This window comes from Diabrotica virgifera, chromosome 1, assembly GCF_917563875.1.
Source record: "Diabrotica virgifera virgifera chromosome 1, PGI_DIABVI_V3a".
Classification (NCBI taxonomy): Eukaryota; Metazoa; Arthropoda; class Insecta; order Coleoptera; family Chrysomelidae; genus Diabrotica; species Diabrotica virgifera.
Window position 1 is genome coordinate 65,476,948 of NC_065443.1, and position 15,144 is coordinate 65,492,091.

At 33.0% G+C, this 15,144-nt stretch overlaps 1 protein-coding gene across 1 annotated transcript; it reads left to right on the forward strand.

Annotated features, from left to right (window-relative positions):
* Positions 1-1,491: 1,491 nt before the first annotated feature.
* On the forward strand, positions 1,492-2,802 carry LOC114332287 (uncharacterized). Its single transcript, XM_028282064.2, has 2 exons — positions 1,492-1,785; positions 1,875-2,802. Exons 1-2 carry the CDS (start codon positions 1,783-1,785, stop codon positions 2,784-2,786), a joined length of 915 nt encoding a protein of 304 aa, XP_028137865.2. The 5' UTR covers positions 1,492-1,782; the 3' UTR covers positions 2,787-2,802.
* Positions 2,803-15,144: the final 12,342 nt, after the last annotated feature.

Sequence of the window (15,144 nt, forward strand, 5' to 3'; positions counted from 1 at the left end):
ACACACGGTTTTCTAAAAAATCGATTTCAAAATTTTTCGTTTCTTGAATTTCCAAAAAAAAATTCAAAAAAAAAAGTTAGAAAAACGAAAATTGGTACGTTTATTTATATTCCAGAGATGAATCGATTTCATTAATTGCGAATTTGTAGTACCGGTCATATGCGTCCGTTTTGGGTAGGTCAAGAGTTATTTTATCGCATAACTTTTTTGCCTTTAATTTTTAAGAATTTGTGACTTTAGATTATTAAATTATGAGCTATTCTAGTACTAAAAGTTGCTCTTGGTATAAGTTAGTAAAATACACTGTTTTTTTTAAACTTTTTTGCAGTTTTTTCTTCAAATTTAAAAGACGAAAAATTTTCAAATCGATATTTCTAGAAAACGGCGTGTCCTACGGACTTAAATCAAGAGCACCTTTTAGTACTAGAATATCTCACAGTATAATAATCCAATATCAAAAATGCTTAAAAGTTAAAGATAAAAAAGTTATGCGATAAAATAACCGTTGCCCTACCCATAACGGACGCCTATGACCGGTACTAGAAATTCACGATGAATGAAATCGATGCATCTTTGGAAGATAAATGTGTGTACCAATTTTTGTTTTTCTAAATACAAGGGTTCTGGAGGTATCTAAGAAAAACTAATTACAAGACGCCATCTTCAAAGAGCTCTAGCTCCCTCAGGAAGCATTTTCGGACTAGATGAATTGGGTTTAAATGTCTTAAAATTATATGAGGAGTCTCCTGTCTTCGTTTGTCGGTAGAGTTTCTGGACACTCTGTATACATAATATAGGTAAAGTTTTGTTCTGAAGCTATTTCCTTGTGGCATTTTTATAATCAACTATTTTCAATGATTGAATACAAGAATTATTTTGTATTTTGACAATAACACCTGACTTGGGCGTCGAAACGTTAATAAAATCATTTTTTTGGTAAAATTGTGGCTTATTTCCCATTGAAAATAATTGATTAGGTAAAGTTTCATAGTTAACACCAAATTTTCAAGTACCTACCCATTTAAGTACATACACATTTATAAAAACATTGTGAATTTAAAAATGCTTACCTTGATTCGTCATTTGGAAAACGGAAAAAAACTATAGCTGAAATTTGATACTGTGTTTTTACAGTTGATCGCTGCACAGATTAAATTCGAACTGCCTTTCTTTTTGTCCATATCCATAATTATTATTGCACAATGCACAAAATCACCGAACAGAACAACACAAAATCAAAGTAACCCCGAAACAAGCGTGATCTGACAACAACAATCACAAATTGATCGTGTCAGCAGCGGACCTGTGGACCGAAAAAATGGCCGCCAGCCGTGCGCAAACCAGATGCGCGAACTTTTCCCGCCGAGTCGACTGTGCCTTCGGGTTGTTCGGTGACCATACATTTTGTACACGTTAAATTTGGCCTTGAATAACTTTGTCAATTTGTTGTTCAATTTATTGTTGATGTAAAGTGGAAATTACCGATAACTAGTTATCCGAAGGTGAAAAGACCGGATCTAAAGCTGGTTGCTAGTCCTTGATATCGAGATCAAATTATGACAGCAAAAGAGAAATTTTAGAATGAGATGACAGATGACTCAGATGAGTATCAACATCAACCAAAAACCAAAACCAAACCAAACATCAAAATCAACATCATGGTAAACAAATAGACTTGTGAGAGATGCAATAAGTTTTTAAAGTATTATTTTTAATAAGCATTTGAGTTTTGAACCGAATTTATAAGTTTTTATGAACAATAAATAAAATTTTACATCAAATATGGTAAGTTAAAATTGTTTTAAATTATATATTATTATAAAATGATTTTTAATATGTCATTTTATAAATATCATATAATAATCTGCTTTTAGGTAGATAATCCTGAAGCTTCCAGTACACCAAAAAAAGTAATGGGAAGAAAATCTATTCGAAATTATCAAGTTGTGAGTCCTATTGAAAATCAAAAAAATATATCACAAACAGATCATTACAATGATAAAGTTCAAAGAGAAGATGCAAGGGAATGCTTTAGTTCTGGAACGGAGTCATATTCAGATGGTGAAGGACAAGTAGATTCCGCTGAGGAAAATAGCCTAAATCCTGAACCGAATGTGAGCAAAACTCAATTTAGTGTCAATGGAAATATGATTTACATTTTGTTTATTATACCAGTTTTAGTAGGCCTATATATGTACAATCCCCAGGCCGAACCTATAGAAAGCATACATAGTGATTTTGCCGATTTAATAAGTGATCATCCACAAACGGACGATTTCTGGATTAATGTCAGGGTTGCCCTACATGACATTAAGAGGTTAAAACAACCCAAATCCATAATATTTTTGTATGAGGATGACACAACTATGGCTAAGGTTCTTAACAGCATATCAAGGTATTCTTCATATGATATATGCAAAAGTAAACAGGTAATTCAATTACCTGGTAGATATTTAAAAAACTCAAATTTCTTAAAAGATTATGGTACCTTCATATCAGAAATCAGAGACGACTTGGCTGAAAAGTGTGTCGTAATAATAACAAATCTAGATGAGGCTCCAGGAACATCTGCTCAAGCATTTCATAGTTTGTGTGATGAATATAATCCAGTCAAAGAGCAAGTTTTATTTTTATTCACAATGAAAGTTAAAAGTCTCGCTAACACTAGCGACAAATATATTGAAAAAACACTACAGGAGAAGTGGAATGATTTACATATTGATAAATTTTATCCTTTGTATACCAGAATTTCTACCTTTGTTGTAAAAGTAAAAACAGAAAAATAAATTATATATTATTAAAGTTGCTTTTTTTAGTCATTTTCTTTTTAGTTATGTGTGACCAACTCCAATTCAGTCGAATTCGGGACAAGGCTGAAAAAACTACCTGAAATCCGGGACTTTTCAATGAAAATCGGGCCATTTTTAACATATAACTTTAATATTATCATTTTATTTATTATTTAATATTTTTATCTTGACAATGATATTTTTGATGGGATTTAGACACAATTGGTTGTTATGATAATTACATTTTTGTTAGTTTTTGACGTTTCGATTTCCAATCCGGATATAGTTCTCAAAAAAAGGAAAATTTAGAAAATCAACTAATAATGGATTTCCATGTAAATATTACCTTAGGTTAATATAAAAATGTAATTATCATTAAAACCAATGGTGGCTTAATCCCATCAAAATATAATTGTCAAACATGCCAAAAGAAAACCGCTTCAGAACATTTTTATGTCGATTACTTCTTACTATTGTACCGTGTTTCTTAAAATCATATTTGTCTTGAGATGCAATATAATACCACTATATAAAATGTATGCATTTTGGATGTGGTATTAGAATATTACACTCTAGAAATTGTCGACTTTTTTCGTCCCACCAACTCAATTTGATGTGAATTCTTAGAAAAATAACGTATTCAAAATAGAAACCAAAACGTTGAAAATTCGGATGGCCCGGAAGCCTTGTCTGGGACACGACTTCGTAATTCGGGCCATGTCCCGGATTTTTCGGGCTAGTTGGTCACACTTATGGGAAAAATATAGGTATTAGTTCTGTTATAGAATAACAACTGTTTTTTTAACTGAATGACTAAAATGAAAAGTTTTTTACTCCTACTGTTCTGTTGTGTGCTTGGGTTTTCCAATATTTTTTCTAGTACCCACACAGTATTTACAAGCTTTTTTCCTCTTTATAGAGGGGGGTCTGGAATCTTCAAGTCCAGAATGCTGCCTGACAGGCCTTAGTGCAGAATTCATTCTTTGTAGTCCCAGTGATAATTCCTGAGGTATTTTGAAACACCCTCTCGTCGCTGAGGCTACACTGAATGCCTACCTGCTACCATCCAGTGCTATGAAAGCGGAATGGCCGCAGTAAAGTCAACATCACTTCCAAAGCACTTCACCTTCATTTATCCACAGACTGTCTGCAAGGAGGCCCTTCCCTTCTCCCTCTTTAAATAGCAAACAAATTTAATTCATATTTTATTGAAAGTATTGTCGATATAGTTGGTAACATCAATAACTTATCCTTACCTTGGCAAAATTTAAACAGCAATATATATTTACCCTTTCACACATTTAAATTGCTTTCTTTACACGAATTAGGGAAAATAGTAAATTCGCTTGATAACAAATGTTCCATACACAATGTCTTGAATGCAAAAGTTTTAAAAGAAGTATTTCAAACGATTGGCCACGTTATTTTACATTTAATTAATACGTCACTCGATACTGGTAAAGTTCCATCGGAACTTAAAACTAGCACAATTATACCTATTCAAAAAATTCACAGTACAATAAAAGCTAACGAATTTAGACCAATCAATACTTTACCTCCAATTGAAAAACTTTTAGAATTGATTGTATACGAGCAACTACTTGAACACGTTACGAACAATGCTATTCTACTTAGTAATCAGTCTGGTTTCAGAAAAAAATACTCATGTGAGACAGCTATTCAATTAACAATAAGTAAATTTAAAAATGATATTGATAATAAATATGTTGTAAGTGTATTCTTAGATCTTAAAAGAGCTTTCGAAACTATAGACAGGAATATTTTATTACAAAAGCGTCAGCAGTATGGTATTGGCGGAAAGGTATATGATTGGTTAAGTGACTATCTTCGAGGTCGTAAACAAAAAGTACGTTACAATAATGAAGTATCATCAGAGATTGAAATTAACACAGAAGTGCCTCAGGGAAGTGTCTTAGGACCTTTACTTTTTATTCTTTATTTAAATGACATAGAACTCTTTGTTGATTGTGAATTTATTAATCTTTTTGCCGATGACACTGTGTTAGCTTTAGCTGACACAGATTTAAATTCAGCAGTTGCAAAAATGAATAAGGTATTGCAAAAAGTGGATATTTTTCTTAAAAGCAATAAACTAAAGTTAAATGTCAATAAAACAAAAGCAATTATTTTTACAACCAAATATAAATTTAATCTGTTGAATTTGAATAACGTCAGTATAGATATTGATGGTGAGCAGATTGAAGTAGTATCAACTATTAAATATTTGGGTTTTCAATTAGATAACTTTCTCAATTTTGATGAACATTTTAATTACATTAATAAAAAAATTAGTAAAAAATTATACTTTTTTACAAGAATTGCAAAAAACTTGTCAACTTTCGCTAAACTAACCGTGTACAACACCATCATCCAACCTAACTTCGATTATTGTGCTTCTGTTCTACATCTATTTAATCTAAATAAAATGAACCAACTTCAGAAACTCCAAAATCGTGGTATGCGTATTATATTAAAAACCAATCGTTATACTTCTACAGTAACTATGTTAAAGACGCTTCAGTGGTTTTGAGTAAAGCAGAGACTGTACTATTTTACAATGTTGTTAATTTATAAAATAATTAACTGCTTAGCTCCACCTTATTTTCACCAGTTTATTTGTTTTCATAGTGACATACATAACCATGACACAAGAAATAAAAACAACATTTATGTAAACAGAGTTAATCTAACCAACTCAATGTCATCTTTATTATTTAGGAGTTTTCAAGAATATAATCAACTACCCATACATTTGAAGGATTGTAAGTCATTTTTATTATTTAAAAGTGAATTAAAGAAATATATAAAAGATTTGTGAAAATATAACTGTAAATTTTAGAGTTATCTTTTTTCAATGTATGTGTCTTTGTTATATGATGTACTTACCTTTTTGTTGGCTTTATGTTTTATATATATTTTTTATTTTATAACGTATTATATTACCTATGATTTTATGTCAGATATATTTCAACATTGTGATTACCTGTAACAAATAACTTTTTATGTATAGCATAAGTTCATATTGTAATTTTTGTCTTAATTTATGTACTTATATTAGGTTTTTTCCTACTTCAAATAAATAAAGATCTATCTATCTCTTTTTTTTTAACCTCTCTTTTCCCACAGCCTGTCTAGCACAATCTAACTCACTAATTTGCCTCTTATCAAAACTTATTCCTTCTACTTAAAATACAGTATTTTCAAGCTGCTCCAAAGATTTTGTGTAGTATGGCTTTCTTTAAAAAATGAAGAGGATTCATCAGATGTGGTTAGGGCCAGTCCATATATGTGGGGACTGCATGAGACTATAAGCAGCTTGCCCACTTCTAGTAGGAAGACCTGGTTGCTACCTAAGGTCCGTATAGAGGCGTATCTGGGCCAGCAACAGGAGTTGGGAGTTTTATTTTGCCATGAAGTGAATCTACATACTTAAAATTTTAACATCTTATAAAATTATCAGCAACTATGTACCTAATATAATATCTAACATTTAACAAGTTTTTTTATTTAACCTACATATTTAGTGGCTTTAAACTTGTATACCTACCTAGTAGCAGCACTGAAGATGGAATATTAATTCCAAAAATGTTCTATGATTTAACCCGAAAGGGTTCTTTTAAATTAATAAAAACTTTTTTTCTATTTTTAAGGTCTCGTAATTCCTCCTTTGCTATTCTTGTGCATCCTGCTTGATTTGTCTTTAGGTATGCTCTATTTTTGTTAACTGTTGTTTTTTGGCACTCCTTGTCAAACTCCTTTTTGTTTAACTGGATTGGTTTTCCTCAATTTCCTCCAAAATTTCCATTGTCTTCTCAGTTATTATGTTTCTACATTGATAATTTCGGTTCTCTTCTAAAAGAGCCAAAGCTTTAGTGGACTTCATTATTCAAAAGCATTTTGAAATTCCAGTCATAATATGCTACTCTGTGTTTGTTTATTTTTGAGTCTCACACACGTAAAATATACACTGCTTACCGTATTGTAATAGAGGTACCTAGAATTTATTGGTAAATAAACTATATTTTTTTAGAAACTATTACTCGGATCAAAAAAACCAATATACTGTTCAAAAGATCATTTAGGTAATATGCTTTAAGTAATTACCAGAGAACGGTAGTTCTCACCACTGGCGCACACCTACACCCCCTACACACGACAATATATATATACACGAAATTTTCGATTTTCTAAATCTGACTGATTTGAAAGATGGGCCAAGTCCCATCTTAAATTTCAGGAAAAGACTCGCCCATTCATATATCAACCATCCATTTTGGTCCAAGGGTGTGGATTTTACGGCCCTTTATATTTAGGGTCTGTTTTTCGTTCTCGTCCCCAAAAACTTCAAAAATTTAAGTCCGACCTTTGCGGCTTCTAATAGTACTAATCATTACCTTTCCAACGCATGTCTAATTTTGAAAATCGGTTATACCATTCAAAAGTTACCGAGCTCAGAAGTATGACTCAATTTTTATTTAAAAAAGGTAAAATGTTTGTGGATATGTATGTGTGTTCGAAAGTTAAACCGATTTGAATTTTCTTTTCTGTTTGAAGAGGAGGGTCTGAGCCGATTCAGAACCGGTGTAGTTTGTGACTTTTGACCACCCATAAGCCAGCTAGAGGACTTGGTAGGTACAAAACGGCATATTTTTTGGGAGTATATGTCTTCGAATCAAGAAGAGACAGGAGAACCGCAAATACGCCAAATCAATAGCGTTAAGTTAAGCTTTCAAATGATGTCTAAGCCGTCAGGATCAGACATACACACGGCTCAGTATAGCCGAAAAACTGAAAAACTATAGGTACTTTGAAAATTTTGGTTTTTCGACAATTAAGTACTCAAAGTTTCAACCTACGAATTGCGCCAATAACTGAGCGTTTGTAGAAGGACTCTAGACGAATCTAACGGTGTATACGTCATATCCGGGAAAATTCGAATTTTTAAGTTATAGGGCTTCATAAAGTATGATCAAATCTATTTCCTACGGGAAAACGGTTTCTCAAGCTCAATAATTCCTGTAATAGCTTCAGTTATCATACTTGACCTTAGATCCATCAGATACTACTGGTAAATACGTTCCAAACTCATGTTTACTAATCAAAATCGGTTAAGCCTTTTAGAAGTTATTAAGCTAGAAAAGTATAATCCAATTAACGATTATTCCCGAAATGGTATATGTAGTTGTAGTGATTACGACGCTAATTTGATCTGGCAACGGGCAATCCGACTTCATTTACCGGTCATCTCAATATTTTTTTTCAGTCTATTTCGAATAGAAAAAATCTAGTGTACACTCGATGGACACTAGATCATTTGGGAGATAATGCAACAAAGGTGACCATTTATGAAGCTTAACGAGTAATAGAGGAACATTGCATTCAACTTCATACATTTAATTCATAAGTAAATAACTTTGAAAAACTCCTGATACAAGAATAAAAAACCGCTATAAACGCCTTAAAATGAGTGGCGCATACAATATATTCCAGCTACAAAAGATCTGATATGAATATTACGTGGCGCGAAAATGTACAGTGATGAGCGCGCTGATAACCGGCAAAATAGCTCAAAAGATGGAAAATGTATTAAGTTGTAAGATAAAAAGAAATGAAACTACTGGAGGTGGGATTTTATCGGTATTAACTTATAATTTACATTACCATTATGGATAGTTTCCACCTTTATAACTTTAAACGTCAGCTAGTTTACCTCGGTCATAATTCTAATTCTACGTATGACGTTTCTTCAAACTCGGATTTATCAGGTTATGTACCTCTTCTTCTTTTTGGTTTATTGGCCTCTACCTGCATGGGTATTTTGGCCAGCTCATTCTCTCAGAATAAAGAAAAAATCCCTTAATAATCTACATCTACATTTATAGTTAATATCGGACAAATACAACAAAGTTAAAAACTTTTCTCGCTCAGGAATAACTACCGACTATTACATAATCTGCTTCTACTTCTTCTTCACCTTCTTTGATTAATTGGCAATTTTAGGTTGTTATGGCACAAATAAAACAGAGGTAAAAACTTTCATCTGACACAAATAGACGTCAAACCGAAATTTAATTTCAAACTAAAACTGTCGATTATTCCAAACTAAAATAATAAAACACACAAGAAGCATCAGGTCCTAAAACTAAACATTTCCAAATTCACAAATACCTATAACGAAACCATTTGACTGAGTGCCAATTAACTAAGTATAAAATAAATAATATTAAATTCCATAAACTGCCACATGAAAATGCTGCACTGATTCTTAGAAGCATTTCCCGAACTTCTAATCTGATTCTCCTCCATACAACTACTGAAGTGGGCTCTAGTGAACGTTAAATTAAACTATAACACTTCGAGTTCGAGAAGTGGTTTTCTACGGTAAACAGAAACTTTTTGCTGAAAAAACAATTCGTGGAAATCATGGTTTTAACGGTAGAAGAAAAAGTGCAAATTGTTGTCTGGCATGCTAATGGATTACCAGAGAACATGATCAGACAACAATTTAGAGATATGTACCCAAATAGGCCAACACCAACACGATCGACAATTCAGTCTATTGTACGTAATTTTTTAAATTATGGATCCGTGTTTACTCCAAGAGGAATTCGTAGACGACGAGAGGTAAACCCAGATTTAGAACTAAGGGACACTTTGATTTGTGCAAGTATTGAACAAAATCCTACTCAATCAACATCTTTTCTCGGAGAACAGTTTGGACTTTCAAGATTTACAGTAGGTAAAATTTTGAAAAAGCATGGATACCGTCCCTACAAGTTACATAAATCCAACGAACAATTCCCTGGAGATCAATATCGACGTTTAGAATTCTGTCAAAATGCAATGGAAATGTCACATCAAGATGAACATTTTTTACAGAATGTTTTGTTTACCGATGAATGTACGTTTTCACTGCATGGACGTCACAATTCAATGAACACTCGGTATTGGTCTCGAAGAAATCCTCGTCAGATTTATGTCGCTCGTACTCAGCGTCCTCGAAAAGTAAATGTTTGGGGAGGCATAATAGGGAATCATGTCATAGGTCCATTTTTTATAGACGGTATGTTGACTGGGCGGAAATACTTGGAACTTCTGCAAAATCAAATTGTCCCGGCCCTTCGTAATTTACCAATACCTTTCGATTCCATATGGTTTCAACAAGATGGTTGCCCTGCACATAATTCTCGCATCGTCAGGGAATATCTCAGTGCTACTTTTCCTAATAGATTGATTAGTGGCCACGGAGATATTTTCTGGCCTGCAAGATCACCTGATCTTTCACCTTGTGATTTTTTTATGTGGGGGTATATCAAGTCCAAACTATATGGAATTGAGGACGATAGGCCTAATACTCTCCAAGAATTACGGGAAAAGATCTCTGATACAATGAGAGGTATTAGTCCAGAAACATTATCTAATGTTAGACGGAATTTTTACAATAGGCTGGGTTATTGTTCCGCTGCTTATGGTGGCTTATTTGAACATTTTTTGTAAACAGATTCATTTAGGACTTTTTTTTTATTTTTGTAGAATTTTTTATTTTCGAAAGTATGACATTGTTTTTTCAGTAAGCGTTTCATGTTTTACTTTAAACTACTTCAGTGCTGCAGATATACAACGGAGATGTAAGGTGGACAACATTAATAACTGGGTGAAAAACAGAAGAATATAATGGAACGACCACATAAGCCGAATGACAACAAATAGAGTAGTCAGGACAGCGAGAGACGGTTCCCCAATAGGAAGACGATCAGTGGGAAGACCACGAAAAAGATGGAACGACAACTTCGGTAGGCACATTGAAAAACAGACAGAGTCATGTCTACATAAAATGAAGAAGAAGACTTTAAACATTTCTAATAAAGACTAACACAAATGTTAAGTAATTCAAAGCAAACAATATCTGCATAATTTCAAATTTTAATATTTAATTATTGCAATAAAGTCATAAATGTGGGATTTGAAACAACCTTCGACAATTCTGAAGTGACAGGAGTGAATCCGAGACGTCTAAAATCATGGTAAATAGAAATTAAGTTAATTTTAGAATAAAAAAATTACTATGAATTAAACTGTTTTTATTTACATTTGCTTTATAGGGCTTTTCATCGATTGTCATTTGTTTCGAGCTTTTGTATAATCTGTGTATAATATTAATATACAGAGATTATACGACATATGACAGCTAGAAACAAATGACTGTGAATGAAAAGCCCTATTGTCTTCAATTGATTTTTGCTTTATGCGAAAAAAAAATGTCGTATTAACGTCAAACGTAGTTATGAGGAAAGCAAAATATTGGAAATGAAATTGATAAAATAATAAATAATTTGAACAATATGTCAAAAATTACGTACGACTAGATAATTCAGTGTTGCTGTATGGGTGGAGGCCTGGACCTTAAAGAAAGACATAAGCGATCGACTTAAAGCATTCGAGATGTGGACCTGGCGAAGAATATTAAAAATAAGTTGGGTAGATAGAATAACAAATGTTGAGGTCATCAGAAAGATGAAAAAGGATAAGGAAACCGAGGCCACATTACGGAATCTTGTAATGATCGGCAGTTGCCCCTGAGCTAGAAAGATTTTTGCCTTTGTTGTATTTGTCCCATTATAATTCAAAATTGCCAATTAACTAAAGAACGAGAAGAAGAAGTAGAGGCAGATTGTGTAATGGTCGACAGTTATCCCTGAACGAGAAAAGTTTTTACCTTTGTTGTATTTGTCCGATACCAACTCTAAATTGTAGGTGAATAAGGGATTTTTTCTTTATGCCAAAACGATGGACTAGCCAAATACTCATGCAGGTAGAGGCCAATAAACCAAAGAAGAAGAAGACGTACATAACCTATTGAAACTAGGTTTGAAAGAACGTCATACTATGTAGAATTATGACCGAAGTTAACTAGCTGACGTTTAAAGGTATAAAGGTGGAAACTATCCATAATGGTAATGTAAATTATAAGTTAATACCGGTAAAATCCCACCTCCAGTAGTTTCATTCCTTTTTATCTTACAACTTAATACATTTTCCATCTTTTGAGCTATTTTGCCGGTTATTAGCGCGCTCATCACTGTATTTTCATTTTGATGTAAAACAAAATTCTTATTTTATTTTAAAAGATTTTTCCATAATATTTGCTAAATTTGAAGTAAACGCGCCACCAAAGAGTTTCAAAATTCAAACTGTATCACAGTTACTCTTTGTGGGGGTTTACTTCAAATTTAGCAAAAATTATGGAAAAATATTTTAAAATAAAACTAGAATTTTGTTTTACATCAAAATGAAAATACATTTTTGCGCCACGTAATATTCATACCAGATCTTTTGTAGCTGGAATATTGTATGCGCCACTCATTTTTAAGGCGTTTAGCGGTTTTTTATTCTTGTACGAATATACGCAGTGATGAGCACGCTATATAACCAGCAAAATAGCTCAAAAGATGGAAAACATACATTGCGAAACAAAAAGAGATGAAACTAGTGAAGGTGGAAATTATCAGTAGTAATTGCACAAGAGCTCTAAAATTATTGAATTTTTCCCGAGTGACACTTTGGCAGTTTTAATTTCACGAGCCGAAGGCGAGTGAAATTATGTCAAAGTGTCACGAGAGCAAAAATTCTATATTAATTTCAGAGTTCGAGTGCAATTTGTTGCGATTATTTCATGAATAAAACTGTTCAAAACCAAAATTTTATTGTAATTTATATATGTAAGTACCAATTAGTGAAATTAAACACACAGTTGTTATAAATATGTATTTGACGGTTGAAAGTCATCACTTTTATAATTTTTAAAACATTTGTCAATAATGTCACTGAATGTATTTTTTCGTAGCAACGAAGGGCATCTGACGTAATATGCTTAACGACGGGAGATTATCAAAAATTATCACCTTAATTTGCATGTCTGTAGCTTTCTATTGGTCAGAATCTCCTATGAATGAAATAATCAGTAGTAATTGCACAAGAGCTCTGAAATTCTATATTAATTTCAGAGTTCGAGTGCAATTTGTTGCGATTATTTCATGAATAAAACTGTTCAAAACCAAAATTTTATTGCAATTTATTTATGTAAGTACAAATTAGTACCATTAAACACACAGTTTTTATAAATATTTGACGATTGAAAGTCATATAATTTTTAAAACATTAATTGTCATTAATGTCACTGAATGTATTTTTTCGTAGCAACGAAGATCTGACGTAATACTTAACGACGGGAGATTATCAAAAATTATCGATTTAATTCAGATTTCTGTAGCTTTCTATTGGTCAGAATCTCCTATGAATGAAATAATCGTTACCAACGTATTAATTACATAGATATAACAGAATAGATTAGGCCAGTTCGAAAAATAGCGTAACGCGGAACAGTTCGGGTCGGTGGTCTATCTATCTCCCTCTACCGGCGTTTAGCTTTCTCTCTCTAGCATATGATGGCCGCCGCCTGTGTGTCACTGTCGTTCCGTTACTCCCACCTCTTGGTAGATACACTCGCACGACAGACAAAGATAGCTAGACCACCGTACTTGATATCGGCGTTACACCCCGATGCATTGAGTGGCATATGCGCATATGACTAGCCTGATCTATTTTCTTTACATATCTCTGATTAATTAACATTACATTACATAGTTTCCCACCTTTAGAAGCTGTGACAGGAGTATTTTATAAACTTCTACTGTCACAGTGACAGTTGTCATACTCCTCTGATACGTCTAAAGGTGGGAAACTATGTAATTTAATGTTATTTTAGACGTTTTATAACGATAATTTCCACTAGTTTCATCTCTTTTTGTTTCGCAATATATTATGTTGCGCGCTCATCACTGTATACATTTATGAAAATTTATGTTGACATCTAATGTTTAAGTATTAAATTAACTTTTTTTATTGCTAACACAAAAAGAGTATATGACAATCAAAAATTTAACAAATAATCTTTTAATAATGGGTATGAGCTCCTCTTGCATTAAAATTTCTCTCATACGATTAGGCATAGATCTAATCAAGTTTGCTCTTATTGTTTCTTGTGGGATCTTAAACCACTCTCCTACACTGCGACAATAAGCTCTATGTGTAACTCTTTGTTTTAGCTCATCCCATAAATATAAATGTTCTGCGAGATTGAGGTCAGGACTGCACGCTCTTCAATGCAGCATTCTGCAAACCGCTCTTCTTGTCTTTGGTACACTTTCCTTCTTCGGTCGTTACCATATAGGCATATTCTGGTCTCATCTGAGAACAGGACAGATCCTCATTGTTCCAACGTCCAGTTCAGATGATCCTGTGCAAAACGCAGACGTGCTTTGACGATGAGCTGCAGTCAGTCTTTGACCAAGCGCAGATACTCGAGAAGGCAGATTATTTTCCTCCAGTCTTAGTCTTACTGTTCACTGACTAGCTAAAGACCGCGTCCCACCATCAAATAATTTGATCAAACTGGTTTGAGCAAACTGAAAGTGACAGTTAGTGACGTCACATCCTGAGTGTTCATTGTGGATAATAATGAAAAATTTTAATTTTAAATAAAGTACAAACAAGTTAGACAACTCAATACAAAAAATTTGATCAAACTAGACTGATAGTGAGAGCACAGATTTTTAGAATTTCAAAAAAACTGCAATTGTGACGTCACTTTGACGTACTTCCTCATAAGTACGTCAAGTTTGCTCAAACTGTTTGATCAAATTATTTGATGGTGAGACGCGGCCTTAATAACCACTCCTCTTCAGTTTTGAAATACAGTCGAACCCGCTTATAGGAATATCCCGGTTTAAGGAATAGAATTTTGAGGTCCCGAAACGTTTCTATTTACTCCTTAATAAATTTAACCGCTTATAGGAATACGTTTTTGTAAAATGGTACCGCTTATTAGAATATATTTTTCAAGTAACCAAAAACTTTTTATGTACAATTTCCCACGAATTTAAATGATTCGTGATTTATAGGACCTGTCGATAATAAACACTTTATTACGGGCACCAATTCTAACCTCCGCCAAACATTTACCGATCATAAAGTATTCATTCTTATTGCTCACCCACCACCCACGTCGTTGTCTGTTTAGATTTTTAGAAACAGTTAATTTAGAAGTCATAACCGCTTGTATGCTTCTTTTCATGAGAATTTTTCAGTGCGTCACAAATGATAGAAAAAAAGGCAAGTCCGTGATAATATACATTTTAGTGACATGACATTTTAGTTAAATCTGACAGTTGTCACATTTTTTTGCAATTTGGCATAAAAACAAATCAATTGCGTTTATTGCATTTATAAAATGGTATTTTCTTTGATTTGTATAGTCTTTATAAATTGTTCAGAT